We start from the raw sequence: 16,625 nt of genomic DNA on the forward strand, positions 1-16,625 counted from the left end.
CTAGGCTTTGAGCATGAGGGCAGGGCTTCCTGGTAGACCTCCATCACTGAGCACATAATAAAAAAACTCAATAGGTGATTGAGGGATGAAGAAGCCAAGGCAATCCCATCCTAGACACCCCAGAGTGCCACCATGAACGTTCCTTTTTAAATGGTTTTAAAGTCAAAGCCACACTAAAAGTAACAGAAGAGTTCATTCTTCTCTCCTTTGCCCCTGCCTCCATTAAAAAAAAAAAAAATCACAGGAAATATAGAATTAGGACTGGAAGCCATTCCCTGGCCGTTCTCTCCCCACCTCCCCCAATCTCTTGTTATACCAAGAGTATCTGGTATCCCTTCAAGGAGGCCTCAGGAGACCGGGTAATATTATATATGACTGGGCTCCTTGGAAATACAATGGAATGAATTAGGGCGGAGTTTTCAGTTTCTAACTATAAATGTCTTGACATATTTTCCTTTCAGACGAATGGCTGGAAATATAATAAACTATATTTTAATGTTTATTTGTTTCAAATATAGTATTTTTTTTAACAGACAAATGTGAAGTTTTGAGTCCGGAAAAAAAACAGGTTTAAATAACCCTCCTAGCAAGCAGCTTTTAAAATAGTACACACAAGTGATCATTTCAAAGCAGTTTAATGCACTCAGCCAACAGGCATTAACAGTCTTTTCGGAATAACCTGACACCTTAAGCTTATTTTCTAGTCTTGGTTCGGATGAATTTTAACCTTTCTTTAAAAAAAAGAAAAAAAAAAACAAGGGTACCGGGACCCCTCTGAACTCTGTGATTTTAGGACATCCTGCATTTGCATTTTGAGGTTTTTTATAAAGACCGGAAAAAACAATCCCCGGACCTTCTTTCATGTGCAGGTTTTAAGACAATGGTGCCCGGAGGGTGAGAAGGCCAGAGTGGCGCTCCAGCTCCAGCCAATGCGGGAGGAAAAGCAAGAAAAATCTTTCTGTGATTCAGCAAGATCCCCTCAGCAAGTGACGTGGGAGAAAAGGGGCAGGAGTGGCAATGTCAGGAGCACGTTATTTACCTTGATTGTATGTTTCATGGGGGAGATTAAAAACAGAAGCAGACAGTCCACCTAATGGGAATCAGAATAAAAATAGTGATGGAAAGGATACCTTGCAGTTCATATCTCTTCGAATCCAGAGCTGTCAGAAGAGGAAACAGGCTCAGGAAAGATTTATCTAAGGTCACAGGCTCAAGTTTAGGGAGGAAAGAAAATGTGAGAAGAGTCTAAGAAACACTCTTGAACAAAATTCTTTGGCCCTCAATATGACATGAAATGCCAGGTAGGGAAGGGCAGAGCCATCCTCCAATACCTCCCGGTATTGGCAGTGTCCCTCCACCGTCTCACTGAGTGTCCCAGATTTTCCTCAGATGCTGACCTATTGTTCCGCCCATTCTACACCAAGGAAACTGAGGCTCAGAGACTCATGTTACATGTCCTGGGTGGGAAAGGATTTCAACCCATCTTCTCGCTCCCCACTCAGCCTCTTCACTTGACTCACTGTCATCTCCCTCTGGGGTCCTGGTTCCAGGCTGGCTGCCAGATAAGCGGGGGGATCTTCCCAGAAGCCCCAGCTCATCAATTCGAGTTTCCCAATTCTGTCAAGGCAGGAGGAAAAGTCAGGGTTGGCGACCCTGGGGACCCACCCTCTAAAATGGCTGCTAAAAGTTTTGTGGACCCCACAGTGGCCTCATTGGTGGACAAATAAAGTGTCCCTAGGCAAGTTACATAACTTTGGCTTACAGTAATTTTGCATCTTAAAAAAAAAAAATGCCATGAAAATCCATCCTTTGCTTCAGACATGCTAGGCTAAAAATAGCTCAGCCAGCCAGTAAATGTGTGTCATTTTTCCTTTGTGCATCTCCCCATCCACTGACCCCCTCCTCTCAGCAGACAAATATGCTCCTAGACAGACTGTCAGTCTGCCCTCCACAAAGTGACCAGAGTGACCTTGCTCGAAGGCACATCATTGGTTTTACTGCCCGGGCCAAAAAGTACCTTTATCAGTTCCCTTTGCCTGAGAGTAGAAACCAATGTTGATGGAATCCTTACTATATAGTAGTGAGGTGTTGGACCAGCAGGTCTAAAAGCTTAAAGGCCTCATCCCATTAAATTCCCTAAAACAAAACCTACGAGGTGAGGACTACTCTTGTGTCATTTTCCAGATGAGGAAACCAAAGCACTGAGAAATTAAATAATCATGCCAGGGCCCTATTCATACTCACTATACTGAAGTCCAACAGATAGTCTCTAACGGATAGAGACCAACGGCCTCACGGCACATAACGAAGCCTTCACAACCAGCCCTCACTTCCTCTCCAGGTTTATTTCCTACCACATTCCAACCCCACCCTACACACATATATACACACTCATACAACCACCCTAGACCTTAAGCCCCAGCTATGCCAAAATCCTCATCCTTCCTCAAACAGAGCATCACCTTTTGAGACTCACTTTCTTTGCCTGTGCCTTTCCTTCAGCCAAAAGCATCCTTTCCACCACTATTCTTAAATTGGCAAATTCCCATTCATCCCTCCTTCTCTGCAAATCCTTACCGTGGTCTCACTAAGCCCTTTCAAGTCAGGCATGTGGCCCTCTCCACCTCCAGACCAGTAATATCACATACGGTGGACTTCAACATCCGCCAAACAAATCAGCGCCATCGTCAGCGTAGTAATGAACACTCAGAGGGCACAGGCACTATGCTCATCACTTTATAAGAATTATCTCAACTGATCCTCATAAAAATCCAAGGACGTAGATTCTATTATCATCCCCACATTATCCAGAGCACAGAAGGGTGAGTTAACTCACTCAAGGTCACACAAACAGTAAGGAGAGAAACAAGTCTGCTGGACTCTATAAGTTAATCATTCAATGCTCATGCTATGTAGGGGACGCAGTCTGATTGCATGCTATGACTGCTCTTTGCTAGAACATGTGTGCGAGGCTTATCTATAAAATGCATAACACCCATATAAAAACAGTGATAACTCAGAATCTAGTTACAAAATGGCGGCCTCTGTGAAATGTACCTTTAAAAAAAAGACTGCAGTTGGCCACCAAGACTGTCACTTGTCATGATGGATAAAACATGAATAAGGTAGTACCTGACCCCAAGGAGCTCTTCAATCCAGTGAGGAAAATAAGATAATACTGCATACAACTCATGACATAGCCCACTTTATGAAATATCACTTTCCTCCTTGAATTGAAGACTTGTCCTTCAAACGGTATCATAAATTAACTGGCTGTATCCCAAGTACTGGTTCTAGATCAACACTAGCTCTTAACATGAATTCAACCTCCCTCTTTGCAGTAGGAATTGTGCAAAAATCTTTTGATTTACAGACATTGCACAAGGTTGTGTGCTGGTTGCCTCCCGACTCAGAAATAATACAAAGGAAAGATAAACGGGGGGAAAATGATCTGCCCTCACATGGGAGGGAAAAGCTTTCTTAAAAGGAGACAGAGAGCCCTGGGTGCAAGATTTCTGACTAGTATTAAATGTTAATGGTAACCACAGTAGGCACCATAGCTAACTCCTTATACCAGCAGCCTCCAACTTACTTGGGACAAGACTGATTACTAAGAATGCTATTTCCTTGAGATCAAATCATGGTGCAAAGCAGCTGGATAATTTTTTAAATATATATATCATGCTAAAAAAATATATATATCATGTTAAAAACATAAACATTTGTGTAAATAATTCAGGCAACTCAAAATTTTAAGAAGATTTAAGAACATGGTGAAATACTCATAATTTTAGTTAAAAGAGCTGGATTCAAACGGGTGTTCGGTATGTCCCTAAGAATGTAAAGGCTGATGCATATGTTTGTCTGTCTTAGATTGATATGCTAAAATGTTAACAGCAATTTTTTGCATAGTAGAACTAAAGATAATTTGTATTTACCTATTTGTACATTGTACTTTACAAATATTCTATTATTGATAATGAACCAAGTTCTTAAAATCAGAAAAAGTAGACCTATATCTTAAAACATATGCAACTTTATTTTAAATAAATTGGCAAGGGAAACAGTCATAAATTCTAAAGCAATAAAGCTTAGTGATGTGTTTTTCAACATCAATAGCATGATGCTAAAGATCGATACCATTTTAGGGCAAATTGGAAAACTGGAAAGAAGAAAGGGGTTTGAAAAGGAAAAGTGTTTGTAGGGTTGAGGTACAAATTCGTGATAGGTAAGAGTGTTTGATTTGGCCACTTCCTGGGTATTACCTGGGCAACTAGTGTTATGATTTAGAAAACCTGAGACCACTTCAGAATCCACAACAGGTTGTAGTCCAGGTAAGCGCCACCTGTGTCTGGTTTCGGCACGTCCACAATCTCCACAATCAGAAGTTTGGACTAGATGATCACTCACATCTATTCCAGCCCTGTAATTCTAGGGTTCAGCCAACTGGGGAGCCATAGGCTCCATCAGAGTTTCTGTATCAGGACCTTTCAAAGGCACGTGATATGCACCAACTGCTCAATTTCAATTTCAAGGAAGAAATTTCAGCCAACTGCAGAGTAATCATGGTTAACATTATAAGGCATAAGAAGGGTTTTGTGTGTGTGTGTACTGCCAAACAGTTAGCCTCGTATAAATTATTAGTTTAACTTTTGATTGCACAGATTTTCAGTCTCAAGATCAAATTTTCATGAATCCTAAGAAATGACCCATAATGGGAGGCAAAATTTAAAGCACTACCCTCTCAAAAAAAATAACATATATTAAAACAAACGTAAATTATATTTCATTTAATATGTATTAAATTAAAATTTAAAACAATGTAATGTTTGAGTTATGTAAGCTATTTCTCTAGAAAAGTTGATTAAAAATTATTATTAATGTGGAATTCTACATAAAAATCACAGGTGACCTAGTCAATGAAATGAAGTGTAGGAAGGTATGTGTAATTTAAGGACTTCAATATGAAAAATCAGGGAGGCTGTACACTGAAGTCGGTGAGACAAAGCAGCCCATCGTAACACTCTGTTGCATCCATAAAGAAAGTAAAGGTGGGGGCTTCCCTGGTGGCGCAGTGGTTGAGAGTCCGCCTGCCGATGCAGGGGACGCGGGCTCGTGTCCCGGTCCGGGAGGATCCCACATGCCATGGAGCGGCTGGGCCCGTGAGCCATGGCTGCTAAGCCTGCGCGTCCGGAACCTGTGCTCCACAACGGGAGAGGCCACAGCAGTGAGAGGCCTGCGTATCACAAAAAGAAAAAAAAAGTAGAGGCGGGTAGCTTTACTACCTGTCGACCTGATCCCCCTGGCCAGATAGAGACCACATGGTGCTGTTCAGAGCATCACCAGTTCCACCCATGTACATTGCACTGTATTAAGGAGTAAGACACAAGGTGTCACAGTGGATCAGTTTGGCAGGGCTGTTATCTGTCCAGACATGCAGGTGGGCCTCTGGGCTTCACCCAGTACTGACACAGCTCCCTTGGAGGAGTCTGTGCCAGGCAGCATTTTGAGAAGTACACCTCTTTAGACAAAATGGCCAGTCAAGGCCAGTGGGTGTGTGCTCTCCAGCCCTCCCCAGGGTCCCTGTTTAGATGGCCCTGCAAAGGCACTGGTGAAGGGGAACATTTCAATATTCTGTTGTCTCCACTGAGTTCTTAGCAAGAGCAAACCCTGAACACAGATTTTCCCCAGCAGAATGGTGTGCGTGTGTCCCATACATTGATCAGTTCTTAGTCTTTAACCTTAGTATGTCTAAGAGTTAATTATAACCTGGACTTTGGGGGAGATCACAGCCACAAGAAGGTGTATGATTATTGTGTCATCGCTATTATATGATGGTGGAACGCCCTGATGGTTCTGTCACGTATTATAAGAACCCCAAACCCACAAATCCTACATGTCACTGCAAGTTTCATTCATTAAATTGAAATATGCTTGTGCAAGCCCTGTAAGATATATTTTTAAAGATACTTTTATGGTTATTAAAGGGGAAGGGGGGAGGGGTAAGGACTATGGGATTAGCAGATACACAACACTATATATAAGATAAACAACAAGGATTTACCGTATAGCACAGGGAACTATATTCAGTATCTTGTAATAACCTACAATGGAATAGAATCTGAAAAAAGAACATATATATATACACACACACACACACACACACACACACGTATATCACTTTGCTGTACACCTTAAACTAACACAATATTGTAAATCAACTATACTTCAATAAAATATACTTCAATAAAAAATAAGTAAATAAAGATACTTTTAGGAAATCAAGCAATGTTTTGCATGATTTACAAAACTTAATTTTCTGATGGGGCAGGGAAAAGGGCAGCATAATCATCATCATCATCATCATCATCATCATCATCATCATCATCAATCATCATCATCATAGTTCCCATTTATTGAGCACTTACTATATACCAGGAACTTTTACATGCATTAGCCATTCACTTCCCAACATAAAATTCAGGCTAAGAAAATGAAGGTTCAGAAAACTTAAATGACTGCCCTAAGATCACACAGCAAGCAAGAGGTAGAGCCAGGGTTTGGATCCAAATCTGATCTGTTATAAGTCATACTTCAGTTCAGATCTTTACATTCCAGGAACGCTACTCTTTTCATTCCAAAGAAAAAAACGCTAGTGGCAAAAAAGTTGTGCTTGTTTCCTAACCAGAAGGTTCACACATACACAAACAAAATCTGATTGGGGCGAGCAAATATCTCTCTCTTGTCTCTCTGTTTCTGTCTCTCTCTCCCTCATACATATGCACACACATTCACACAACACAAACACACCACACAATTCGTAAACACAAAGACATTATAAACCACATCATATACTAATATAACTTCCCATATTTTCTGTTGTATAAATCACTTCAAATAAGCTAATTAATGGCCCTGAAAGCACTTTCCCAAAATGCAAAGTGCTGCAGGAAACGTAAGGTATTATCGTGATTCATATCATAATTCATGGCTATGGGCCCTCAGGGAGGGGCCCAAAGAGAGAAGTAGAAATAGCAAATGAGAAAGGTGTAAATATTTTTCATCAGAAGTCAGGAGATTCCCAACAGATTCATACTGCCCAGAGGGCAAAGTTCTCAGCTCAACACTTCTTTCACAGAAGAAATTCCTCTCTTCAGGCTTCTTTTCTCTGCAGGTCTGGCTGAACATTCTATCGGTAAATGCTCACCCGACTATTAGGCTTACAGATTCATTTCCAACTGTAGCTGTCGGTGATTGTTGGGAAGATTCAAGGTAAATTCCAGTGTTAGTCTGGATAGTGCTGGTACAACGTAATTTACTTTATTCAACAGATATATTTTGCATATCAACTATGTGCTATGGGGCACTGGGCAGACAACTGTAAAGGAGACAGATGAGGCCCTTGTTCCCACGCGGCTTATATTCTATTGACACTTGAGAAATAAACTAGAAGCAAAAAAATACCAGCTTGCTATAATTCCTACGAAGAAAATTATCAGGGCCTGTGATAAAAAGTGAGTGAGACTGTGTTCGGGAGGGGTAATGAGCTGCTCAAGGAAGGCCTCTCTGTGAAGGGGGCATCTAAGTTGATCAGTAGAGGCCCTACTAAGTGCTAGGACTCATCCTTCATGGTCGTTATTTTCTTTGAGACATTGAATCAATTCCCTGCAAATCAAGCCAACACCATGCCAAATTCTAATTCAAATTAGATTTCCTAATACTTATAAGTGTTATTATGGAGGAAGCCATATATGCATTCTACCACTGAGGGCAAGGGTGTTGAGGTATGCACAAGCTTGGCAAGTTAATGGATCCAAAGAAGTCCCTTGTGGCTGGAGTTTGCTGAACACGTGGTAAGACTGGGCTATCAGGAAACAACAGATCAATAGAGCCTTAAAAGCCAGAGCAAGGAGTTCGGAGCTTATTCTAGGTGTGAGGGGGAGCTGGAAAGTGACGTGCTCTGATTTCTGCTTCAAAAATATCACCTTGGCTGCTTGTGGGAAAACAGATTATATAGGTGGAAAGAGGGAGCAGAGAGTACAGTTAGGAGACCATCCAAATCTTGAAAAGAGAGGATGGGGGCTTCTGATGTCCCCAGAACAGGGGTGGTTCCCCTTCTTCAGAGGGTTCTACCACATCTTTAATGCTCAGCACTCTGTTTTTAATTGGAAGACTATAACTTCAAACTAGGCTGGTCAAAAGCGGTAGTAAATTGAGGGCGAGGGGTGGCTGTCAGGGCTTCCAACAGGGAGCGGGTAGCCTTTACCAGCAAGCTTCTGAGCAGAGCACTGAACGGGGGAGTCAAAAGATCCAGCCCCAGGGGATGCCCATGTATGGACTTGGTCTTCACCTCTCTGAGCCTCAGTTTCCTTATCTGTTAAAGGAGAACCAGAACACATGCATCTTGGGCTTGGGAGTGGATCACATGAAGAGATCCATCTTATCTCTAATAATTGGCAGGCATCTACTACAAACACAGTGGCCTCACAGTTAGCTAAAGTAGGCTACAGGATTAGGAAGGAAACCTCATTTCCCACGAGGAAATCCAAAGACACACGATGTGGACAGACTGCCTCTTAGGGTCAAACTAGGATAGTGAGAAACCAACACATGTTAGGAGCTCTCTTCCCTCTATGCCTTTATTTTTTCTACGATTCCTAATTGATTACCTGCAAAGAAAGCCAACATCATGCCAAATCCTAATTTACTCTCCTAATCTTATATTTGGAGGGGGGTGGCACTACCAAAACTGAGATAGCTTTTCTACTCATCCCATTGATGTTTAAAATAATTAAACCACCATCTTCCACAGAACACACCTGAGAAGAGTCAAGCACTGAATGGAAATTTAAATATTTTTAAGTTTAAAAAATTAAACTCTTAGATAACTATGCATAGTGTTCCACAACAAGTCCAGTGACTCTTCAGATAAGGCCACTTCAGTGAATACTGTAAATATTCATTCTTTAATAGGGAGTGTGAATTTGGTTCTTTTTTTCAATAACCAGGGTATAGTTTCCCCCTCTGATTCCATCCTTTGGAATTTCACATGGTCCCTTTTGAAATGAATCAGACACTTGAGAGGCAAATAGTCCAACCAGGTTAGGTGGATGGGGTCATCTTTCCAGCCACTGCCAAAGTCAACCTATCCAAGGAAAAAATGAATGCATTCACCTAATAAATTTCCACAGGTGAAACTACAATCCTCGCTAGTATTTCTTCTCTCAGAAAGTGCTATATAGCAAAGCAGTTAACAGCATAACTTCTAAAATTAAACTACCATCTGTGTGACCTTAGACAATTCACTTAACCCTTTGTTTCCTCATCAGTAAGACTGCAGATGTTAGCAGCACCAATCTCAGGAGGTGATTATGAGGGTTACATGAGCTGATGTCCAGAAAGCACTTAGCACCTTGGCCCTACAGAGAGTGACCTCTCCATAGATGCTAGTTACTATCATCACGACTACTTTTCAGAAAGGTGTACATCTTTCAATATACAAAAGGCACAGTGTGTTAACCTAACAGGGCACTACATTGTAAGAACTGGTTTGTATGTTGCCCTTTGTTACCAAATGGTCTTAATCGTCTCTGTATTTCCAGACACAGATATTGTCATTGCCTGAAGTATAGAAATTCTTGAAGGAAGGGCTGAAGTTTGTCTCAAGTATTAATAGTTGCCTATGTTCAGATGCATGCTGCCAGAATTTAAATGTAAAAAAAAAGTCTAAGCTCACATTGATAAGAAAGATGGAAAGAAAGAAAAAGAAAGAAAGGAAGGAAGGAAAGGAGGGAGGGAGGGATGGAAGGAAGGGAGGGAGGGAGGGAGGAAGGAAGGAAGGGACGAAGGAAGGAAGGGAGGAAGGGAAAGGAAGGAGGAAGGAAAGAAGAAAGGAGGAAAATATTTTGGTCAGAAAATGACAAAGGTATATGTCATATCTACATCAGCTGAACACATTTTTAAAGCTCTGTTTTCTGCTACTTTCAAAAAGAGATTTGTTTTTCCAGATCAATTATATTCCGAGACCCACCAATCAAATCCAAATAAGTAAGTTTATGAATCTTGTTCCTGACAATATTTGGGGTTGTTCGTTTTCTGTTTCGTTTGCTTGTTCAGAAAGGGGGTTTTCTGTGTTCCTCATGAAAATGGGTTAATGTGGACAAATGTAATAAAAGGAGATTTATAGCCCTGTCTCCATACATTTTAAATTAATTTCTTTCTGAAACCCAAACAAAAAGCTAAATGCTTAAAAAATGAATACTGTTTAAATCCTATATCATAATTTACATACCAAAAGGGGAGAGATTTAAGTGTGTGCATTGATTTTAGGCTGATAAGAATCTGTGTTGAATGTGAGCTGAGAGATTTTTTTTTCTTCTTGGCCTCCTACGAATAGTTAGTTTGCAGCAATTTTTAATTAAAAACAGTTCCCATAGTAGGAAAATGGGGGAAAAAAAGACCTCAGGAAAATAAAATCCGTACAAGAGTCCAGCAATTTGTTTTCTGAGGCCATGTAGAGATCTTGAAAAATAAGAGAGGCTGGAAGTTCTTATTTTTTAAAACTCCACTTTTGGTTTCATTTAACATTTTCAAAATAGCTTTCCTTTCCACTACTAATCCCCCCTCCCCCTACTCCTCACCAACCCCCTTCGAAAAACTTGGAAAGTTCTGTGTTTAACACTGAAAATCATTCATATGCCTCAGCGTTAACAGCACCATTTTTCTTTCTAAATTTCTAGGAAAAAAAAAAAAAAATCCAAGTTTATCACAAAGCCGTTTTCTTTTTTTTCCCACCTATCCAGAATACCTAATCTCATTTTAACTAGGCTCTATCTGAGCATCAATGATACTAAGCTACTCCATGAATAAACATGATGCTACAACGGGAAACCCTGTGACTAAAGTATATAAAAATGTAGCTGAAAGAAAAGACTGAGAGCCTTCCACCCCCTCCCACCCCCTCCCCGGGGAGTTGGAGAGTTGAGCTGAAGCAGGGTGAAAGCAGCAGATTGAAATTTCAAGGTCTTCAAATATTTTCAACGTTCATATTAAATCCTGTAAAACTAAAAACCGTAATTCTAACAAAATCCTTGTGTACATGGCAGCTTCCCATTGTAATCACAGTTTTCTCTTTGGGAGTGGGATGTGTAATACTGATTAAAAAAATAAAAAAACCTCAAAACAGAAGAAATACATCCTAGTACCCACACTTTCCTGGTGTTTGTGGTATTTTATTAAAATTAGCATACTGCCAACCTGAAAAAAATCTATGTACTTAAAAACATCTTCATTGGAATGGAGACGTTTTTGGTCATTTGAATGAGGAAATAAGGTAAAAAGAGTTGTCTGCAATATCCAAAATTTGTATAACTTGATAAACTTTCTTAAATTCTATAAAAATCCAACATTATTAAAATCCTTTCACTAAAAATAAAGTTCACTGTGATGATCTCATATTTTACCTATACATATTTTTAATCTTATAGCACAGACTTCAGGAAATGAAAAAAATACTGTTATTTTTGTTATTACTGAAGCTTGTTACAGAACAAATCCTGAAATCTTTAGGACACATTTTTAAGTCCTATCTGACGGGTACTCTGTGTGCAGTGTTAAACTAAAAATTGTGCAGTTTCGTTCTTTCAAAATACATTTGAGACAGCAAGACCATTCAAACAGTAAATGAATTTTGGAAGATCTCAGGTCAATTCATGGTAACATACACAATGGAAAACATAGCCCTCTTCCTACTGCCTGGGAATTACAGTGACCAAAACTGACACAAAGCTCCAAGGGTTTCTCTTAATTTCAATTAAGAAAAGGGGGAAACATCTATGTACTTCTTTATGAAATTCCACTGAGATTCTGGTGTGGCAAAGAAATTTTATTTCCCACAATAGCCAACAGCATCTAAAGCATATGTGTGTTGTTTTTGCTTGCTTCGTAATGCATTCAAATTCCTTTAAGAAGAAATGAGGTCCCATAATTTCTTAGACACTTGCTTTCCTTTGCCAAAAAGATTAGGGATCTAAATTGCCTCATGATGCAATAAGTGTGGAGAATGTGGAGATGAGCACTTTTAGGGGAACTGGAAGCAGGTCCCTAAAGCAGCTTCAGGAGGTACCAGGACCCCCAAAGGCATCAGAATTGTGCTTCTCAGGAAAGGTGCCAATTTCAGTGATACAGTTAAATTCTCTCTCCTCTGTCATCTACTGATTCATGATCGGCTTGTTCACAAATGTTTATTGAGCACCTACTTTGTCCCAGGAACTCCTTGCTCCCAGCACTGGCCTTAAACAAGACTGGCAGGGTCGCTCCCTGCAATATTTTCTCCACTATGACCTTATTTTTTCAGTACCATTTGTGATTTTGAACTAAATACCGTGAGCGAAGAAGTAATGTCTGTGCTCATTACTCAAGTTCACAACGCTTTCTCCCACTAAAGAAAACCAAACCCTGAACTTTGGTAAAATCTGAATTTTTAAATTAAAGAGGTCTTGCAGATAATTTGCTTATGAGGAACCAAGATCCATGTGAGTGAAAGAAACAAGTTCAAAAAAGGATTAACTCCCAATCCAGTGTTTTTTAAAACTACCCAGCTTCTGAAGGGCTTTGATTTTATTTAATTGCAAGAAATGCATCAATCCCCAGGAGAGAATGCTCTGGGGGAGTCATCTATGGAAGGAGAGTAGGTGAGCACCATGCTTCTTTACTACATTTTTTCCTTTCCATAAAGAAGGTTTCTAGGAAATTTCTGCAAACGTGATTATAATTTTTTCATTGAGACTGATTTGCTGCAATTTCTTTCTAGGCAAGTCTACGTTCAAAAAAGAATGGAGAATCGAGAGTATTACATAGGTGTGTATGTGTGTGTGAGAGTGCGATATAAGGAGTCAATGAAATAATACCATGTAATATAGAAGCAGGAACCAGAAGAGAGAGAGAAGAAAGAAAGTGCGTCTCTCTTGTCCAAAATGGTTGGATGCATCAGTTAAATTCTAAAAGTAATCACTCAACAATCTATTTGATTTTGTGTGTGAATAAACTGATAACTCTTGCTGGGTATTACTGCACTTTATTCCAACCAAACCCTCTCTAGGGCTCAGAACAACTTTACCATAAATAGTCACCATTAATATTGATAAATGCACAATGTAACTTTTTCAAGAAGTTATTTTTTTTCTAAATATCTTTTCCATTACAAACTTTGATCAAAATCTAATATCGAATGTCTTAGGAGCAATTATTGGATTCTCTCCTTTTTTTTCCATATGAAATGAAAACAAACTTATGGCCTTGGGTTTGTGACATCCTTTACTGCTTGGCAAAGAAATACGGACGTGTCAGAGCAATTATTTGGATAATCATAAAAAAAGATCTAATAAAGGGAAGAAGAGTGCAGGGTTGGCTCTAGAACATACCAGGAAACAGTTCTCAGTGCTTTTCTGTCAGTCAGCGAGGTTTAAAAAAATCTTTAGGATTTGTCATAGCAAGCTTTCCTTTCCAGTTTCTTGAGCTGTGAAGCAGGTTTTCTACTTAAAAGTAATACCCCAGAATCCAAAAGTTAGGAATTCCTGAGTTTAGCTCTCACAAAAGATAACATGTCAGTTTTAAGAAACAATACTATGAATGGGGGACTTTAAAGGTTTTCTCTCAAATGTGAAACAAATGCGGGACCTTATTGCATCCTGCAGATTTTTATGAGGACCAGTATAGAGAAGTCCTCCAGATAAGTATTCTAGCTCTGAGCTGGCCAGGTGATAATTAAGGGGCACAGGAGAACACAGATATCAGAGAAATCTGCCTGCTCTCTTAACCGAGAAGGATGGAGAAAAACCCTCCTTCTGCAACTCCTCAAAAACTTTCTAAAATGTAAGATGGACACGGGTTCTTTTTAAATCCTGCCGCTGTTCAAGAATTGATCCATAAAGGTCGCTGGTCTCTTTTTTAAAACTAATCATATTTTTAAGACATTTTTTTACTCCAAATCTGTGTTGCAATTATGTGTGCCTGAACTGTATGACATATTCTGTCCTCCTAATTCTGAAAGCAGGCTGCGACAATCAATAGTTTGTGCAAGAGTTTAAGATTCCAATACACAGTTGCAAAGATCTGAATGCAATATACAAATTGTAACATACATACACAACTACACACACACAACAACACACAAATATCATTTTCTGCCAACAGCTCACCACCCTCAGCACGACAGAGTTTACACTTGTATAAAAGCTACTGGCTTCTGGGGAGAGCAACGGTATCATCAAGTACACTTAACATCTATGATGTATTAACATATAAAGAAAATAGCAGTGATAAAGGCAGCCCAGCTTTTTTTTTTTTTAATCAGTCCTTGTCCAGCAGTTAGCCAATCAGAAAGCAGGTCACATCTTGTTAGCTATATTAAATACATTAAACATCATGAATTCTCCATGGCTCTGTTAACAATTCAAGCAAGTGTGTTTTATTTTATCGTAAAACCTTGAGTCCCTTTCCAGAATTGAGAGTCAAGCTTCTACCAAAGCTATTCCCTGAAAGCTCTTTGCCATCGACCCTCCGGGTATCTGTACTCTGCAGAGAAGACAGATTTCCCAGCTATTTCTACTTCTTAAAGTGACTTTGGTGCCCCTATAACAAACTCCTTCTCAGAACACTTCAACACAAAGCCCCAACTTAAAGGCAAATGGACAGCCCAGCAGTAGGACCTACCAGCCCAGCCAGCACAGAGGAAAAGTCAACTGGCATTAAATATTTAAATTGCAGGAGGCGGTCTGGAGTTTTGCATTTACAAAGTTCTGAAAGTCTTGTCTCCTCTCTGCTCCCAGAGTTGCTTGCGAGTAGGTGAGGCTTCTCTCTGGGGCACAAGATCACAATATGCAAAAACTCAAGCTGACTTGAATTCTGAGCCGGCTCCTGTGGAAGTGAGAGCTCCTGGGAGACACTCCCACCGTCGAGGGAAGAAAGTCAAGAACCCCTTGCCCCAAGCAACTGGTTTCTGAATTTAACACGGAAATAGACAAACATGTCCCTCCAGGGCTAGTTCTGAAAAGTACGAAGGGTGGTTCTTCTGCCCTTTTCACCTCGATTTTGATAACTTTGAAAAGCAAATGCCGGTCAAGCAGACTTCCTCTGGGATTTGTTAAAAAAAAAAAAAAAAATTATTTTGCTGGATGCAAATGATCACCAAATCCCTCGGAATTCTATCTCAAGAACCACTAAGGGGACCGACTGTGAGCCTGAAAATGCCAGAGTTCTGGTAGAGCAGCATTTCTGGACACCCAGCAGGCGAATCAAGTGCTGGGTTGTCTATTTCAAGATTCCGACAGAAACTGTCCCCAGCTCCAAGAGTTGCTGTGCCTGGAAACCCAGCGTTCAAACTAGTGGATTCATGCTGGCGCTCATTTCCACGTACGTGGTAGTATCTAGTGGGACACTTCCCGCAGAATGCAGCCAGCCACCCAGGAAAAGCTCAGGCACAGTTTGAAGAAGAAAAAAAAAACACACACACACACAAACACACACGCAAGGTTGAAGTACTTACCTCTGTGCGCGACTGCAGTCTCTTGTTCATCTCATAGATTCGGTACTCTGGTTGTACCATGTAGGGTGTATGTCTCCTATAAAATGGGCCAAAAGGAGACGAATAGAAGGGGTCATGTGGTGTGCTGGACATCTTGCCTGCCTGTCGAAAATCAAGCTAAACAGAGTAGCAGTAACGTCCATGCAGAGCACATGGGCTGTGTTCTTCACAGTACAAAGTAGCCGCACGCACACGCTCGCACACGCGCGCGCACACACACACAGAGGCAGGCAGGCAGGCAGGCTGAGCACACTGGCTGGGAACTGCTGTGGGAGCCCTCGGTAGCGAGAGAGAGACGGAGAGCAAGCGGGAGGGAGGGAGGAGGGGGGAGAGCTCTCGGGAGGGGAGGGAGAGAGCAGGAGCTTCAGAGAGGGAGGGAGGCTGGGAGGGAGGAAGAGAGGGAAGGAGGGAGGGAGAGAGAGAGGGGAGCTGGATAGCTTTAGGCACCACTGCTTGTTTTTAAAGAAGCAGTTTGTGGAGAGGTCATTTCCTGTCCACACTGTAGACTAGTTCAAAAATATAATTCTCCTCACAGCCTGACAGAGGTCTAAGGTTTGGTTGGATTATTTTCCTCTAGCCAGGACCCTTCACAACCTGATTGCTGAGCTTGTTAGCATATAGGTGGTTTAACCGCTGCCAGAGCCACTCACCCCTGACAGCCACACCGTTGTAATGGTTCAGAAATGTGATGGCTACAAAATACAGAAACGGGGGCATCGTGGTCCCCGGTAACTGAGCTGGTGATTCACTCCCATGCAGACTTCCCTCTGCACTAATCTTCCTCTATAGTTTTGATTTTGCTTACTGTTGTTCCAAGCAAGAGCTTGTTAGATAGAGTCTTTGCATTTCAACCCCTCCTAACCCCTTGCCCTCCCCAATCACCCCTCTTCCCAGCCCCCTCCCTCTCCTTCGCCCAAAGCTTCATTCAAGCCGGTTTGAGGGGGCCAGGATTCAGGTCACTGAAGCATTTTCAGGTAAAAAACGATTATTTGGGATGTGGAATGCCTAAAATACACCCATGGTGCAATGGTCTTCTTTCCCT

The 16,625-nt window shown here is 40.9% G+C and overlaps 1 protein-coding gene across 3 annotated transcripts in view; it reads right to left on the minus strand.

Annotated features, from left to right (window-relative positions):
* Window positions 1-15,993, minus strand: part of LDB2 (LIM domain binding 2) — a 388,388-nt gene extending 372,395 nt beyond the window's left edge. For 2 of the 3 annotated variants that reach the window (XM_007449816.1, XM_007449818.1), the window contains exon 1: window positions 15,545-15,993. In XM_007449816.1, the coding sequence (XP_007449878.1) occupies window positions 15,545-15,676 (132 nt within the window). In that variant the 5' untranslated portion in view covers window positions 15,677-15,993. The remainder of the gene's footprint in view (window positions 1-15,544) is intronic. The other variant, XM_007449817.1, reaches the window with a different exon arrangement.
* Window positions 15,994-16,625: the final 632 nt, after the last annotated feature.

The sequence above is a fragment of the Lipotes vexillifer genome, unplaced genomic scaffold (assembly GCF_000442215.2).
Source record: "Lipotes vexillifer unplaced genomic scaffold, Lipotes_vexillifer_v1.1 scaffold1067, whole genome shotgun sequence".
Classification (NCBI taxonomy): Eukaryota; Metazoa; Chordata; class Mammalia; order Artiodactyla; family Lipotidae; genus Lipotes; species Lipotes vexillifer.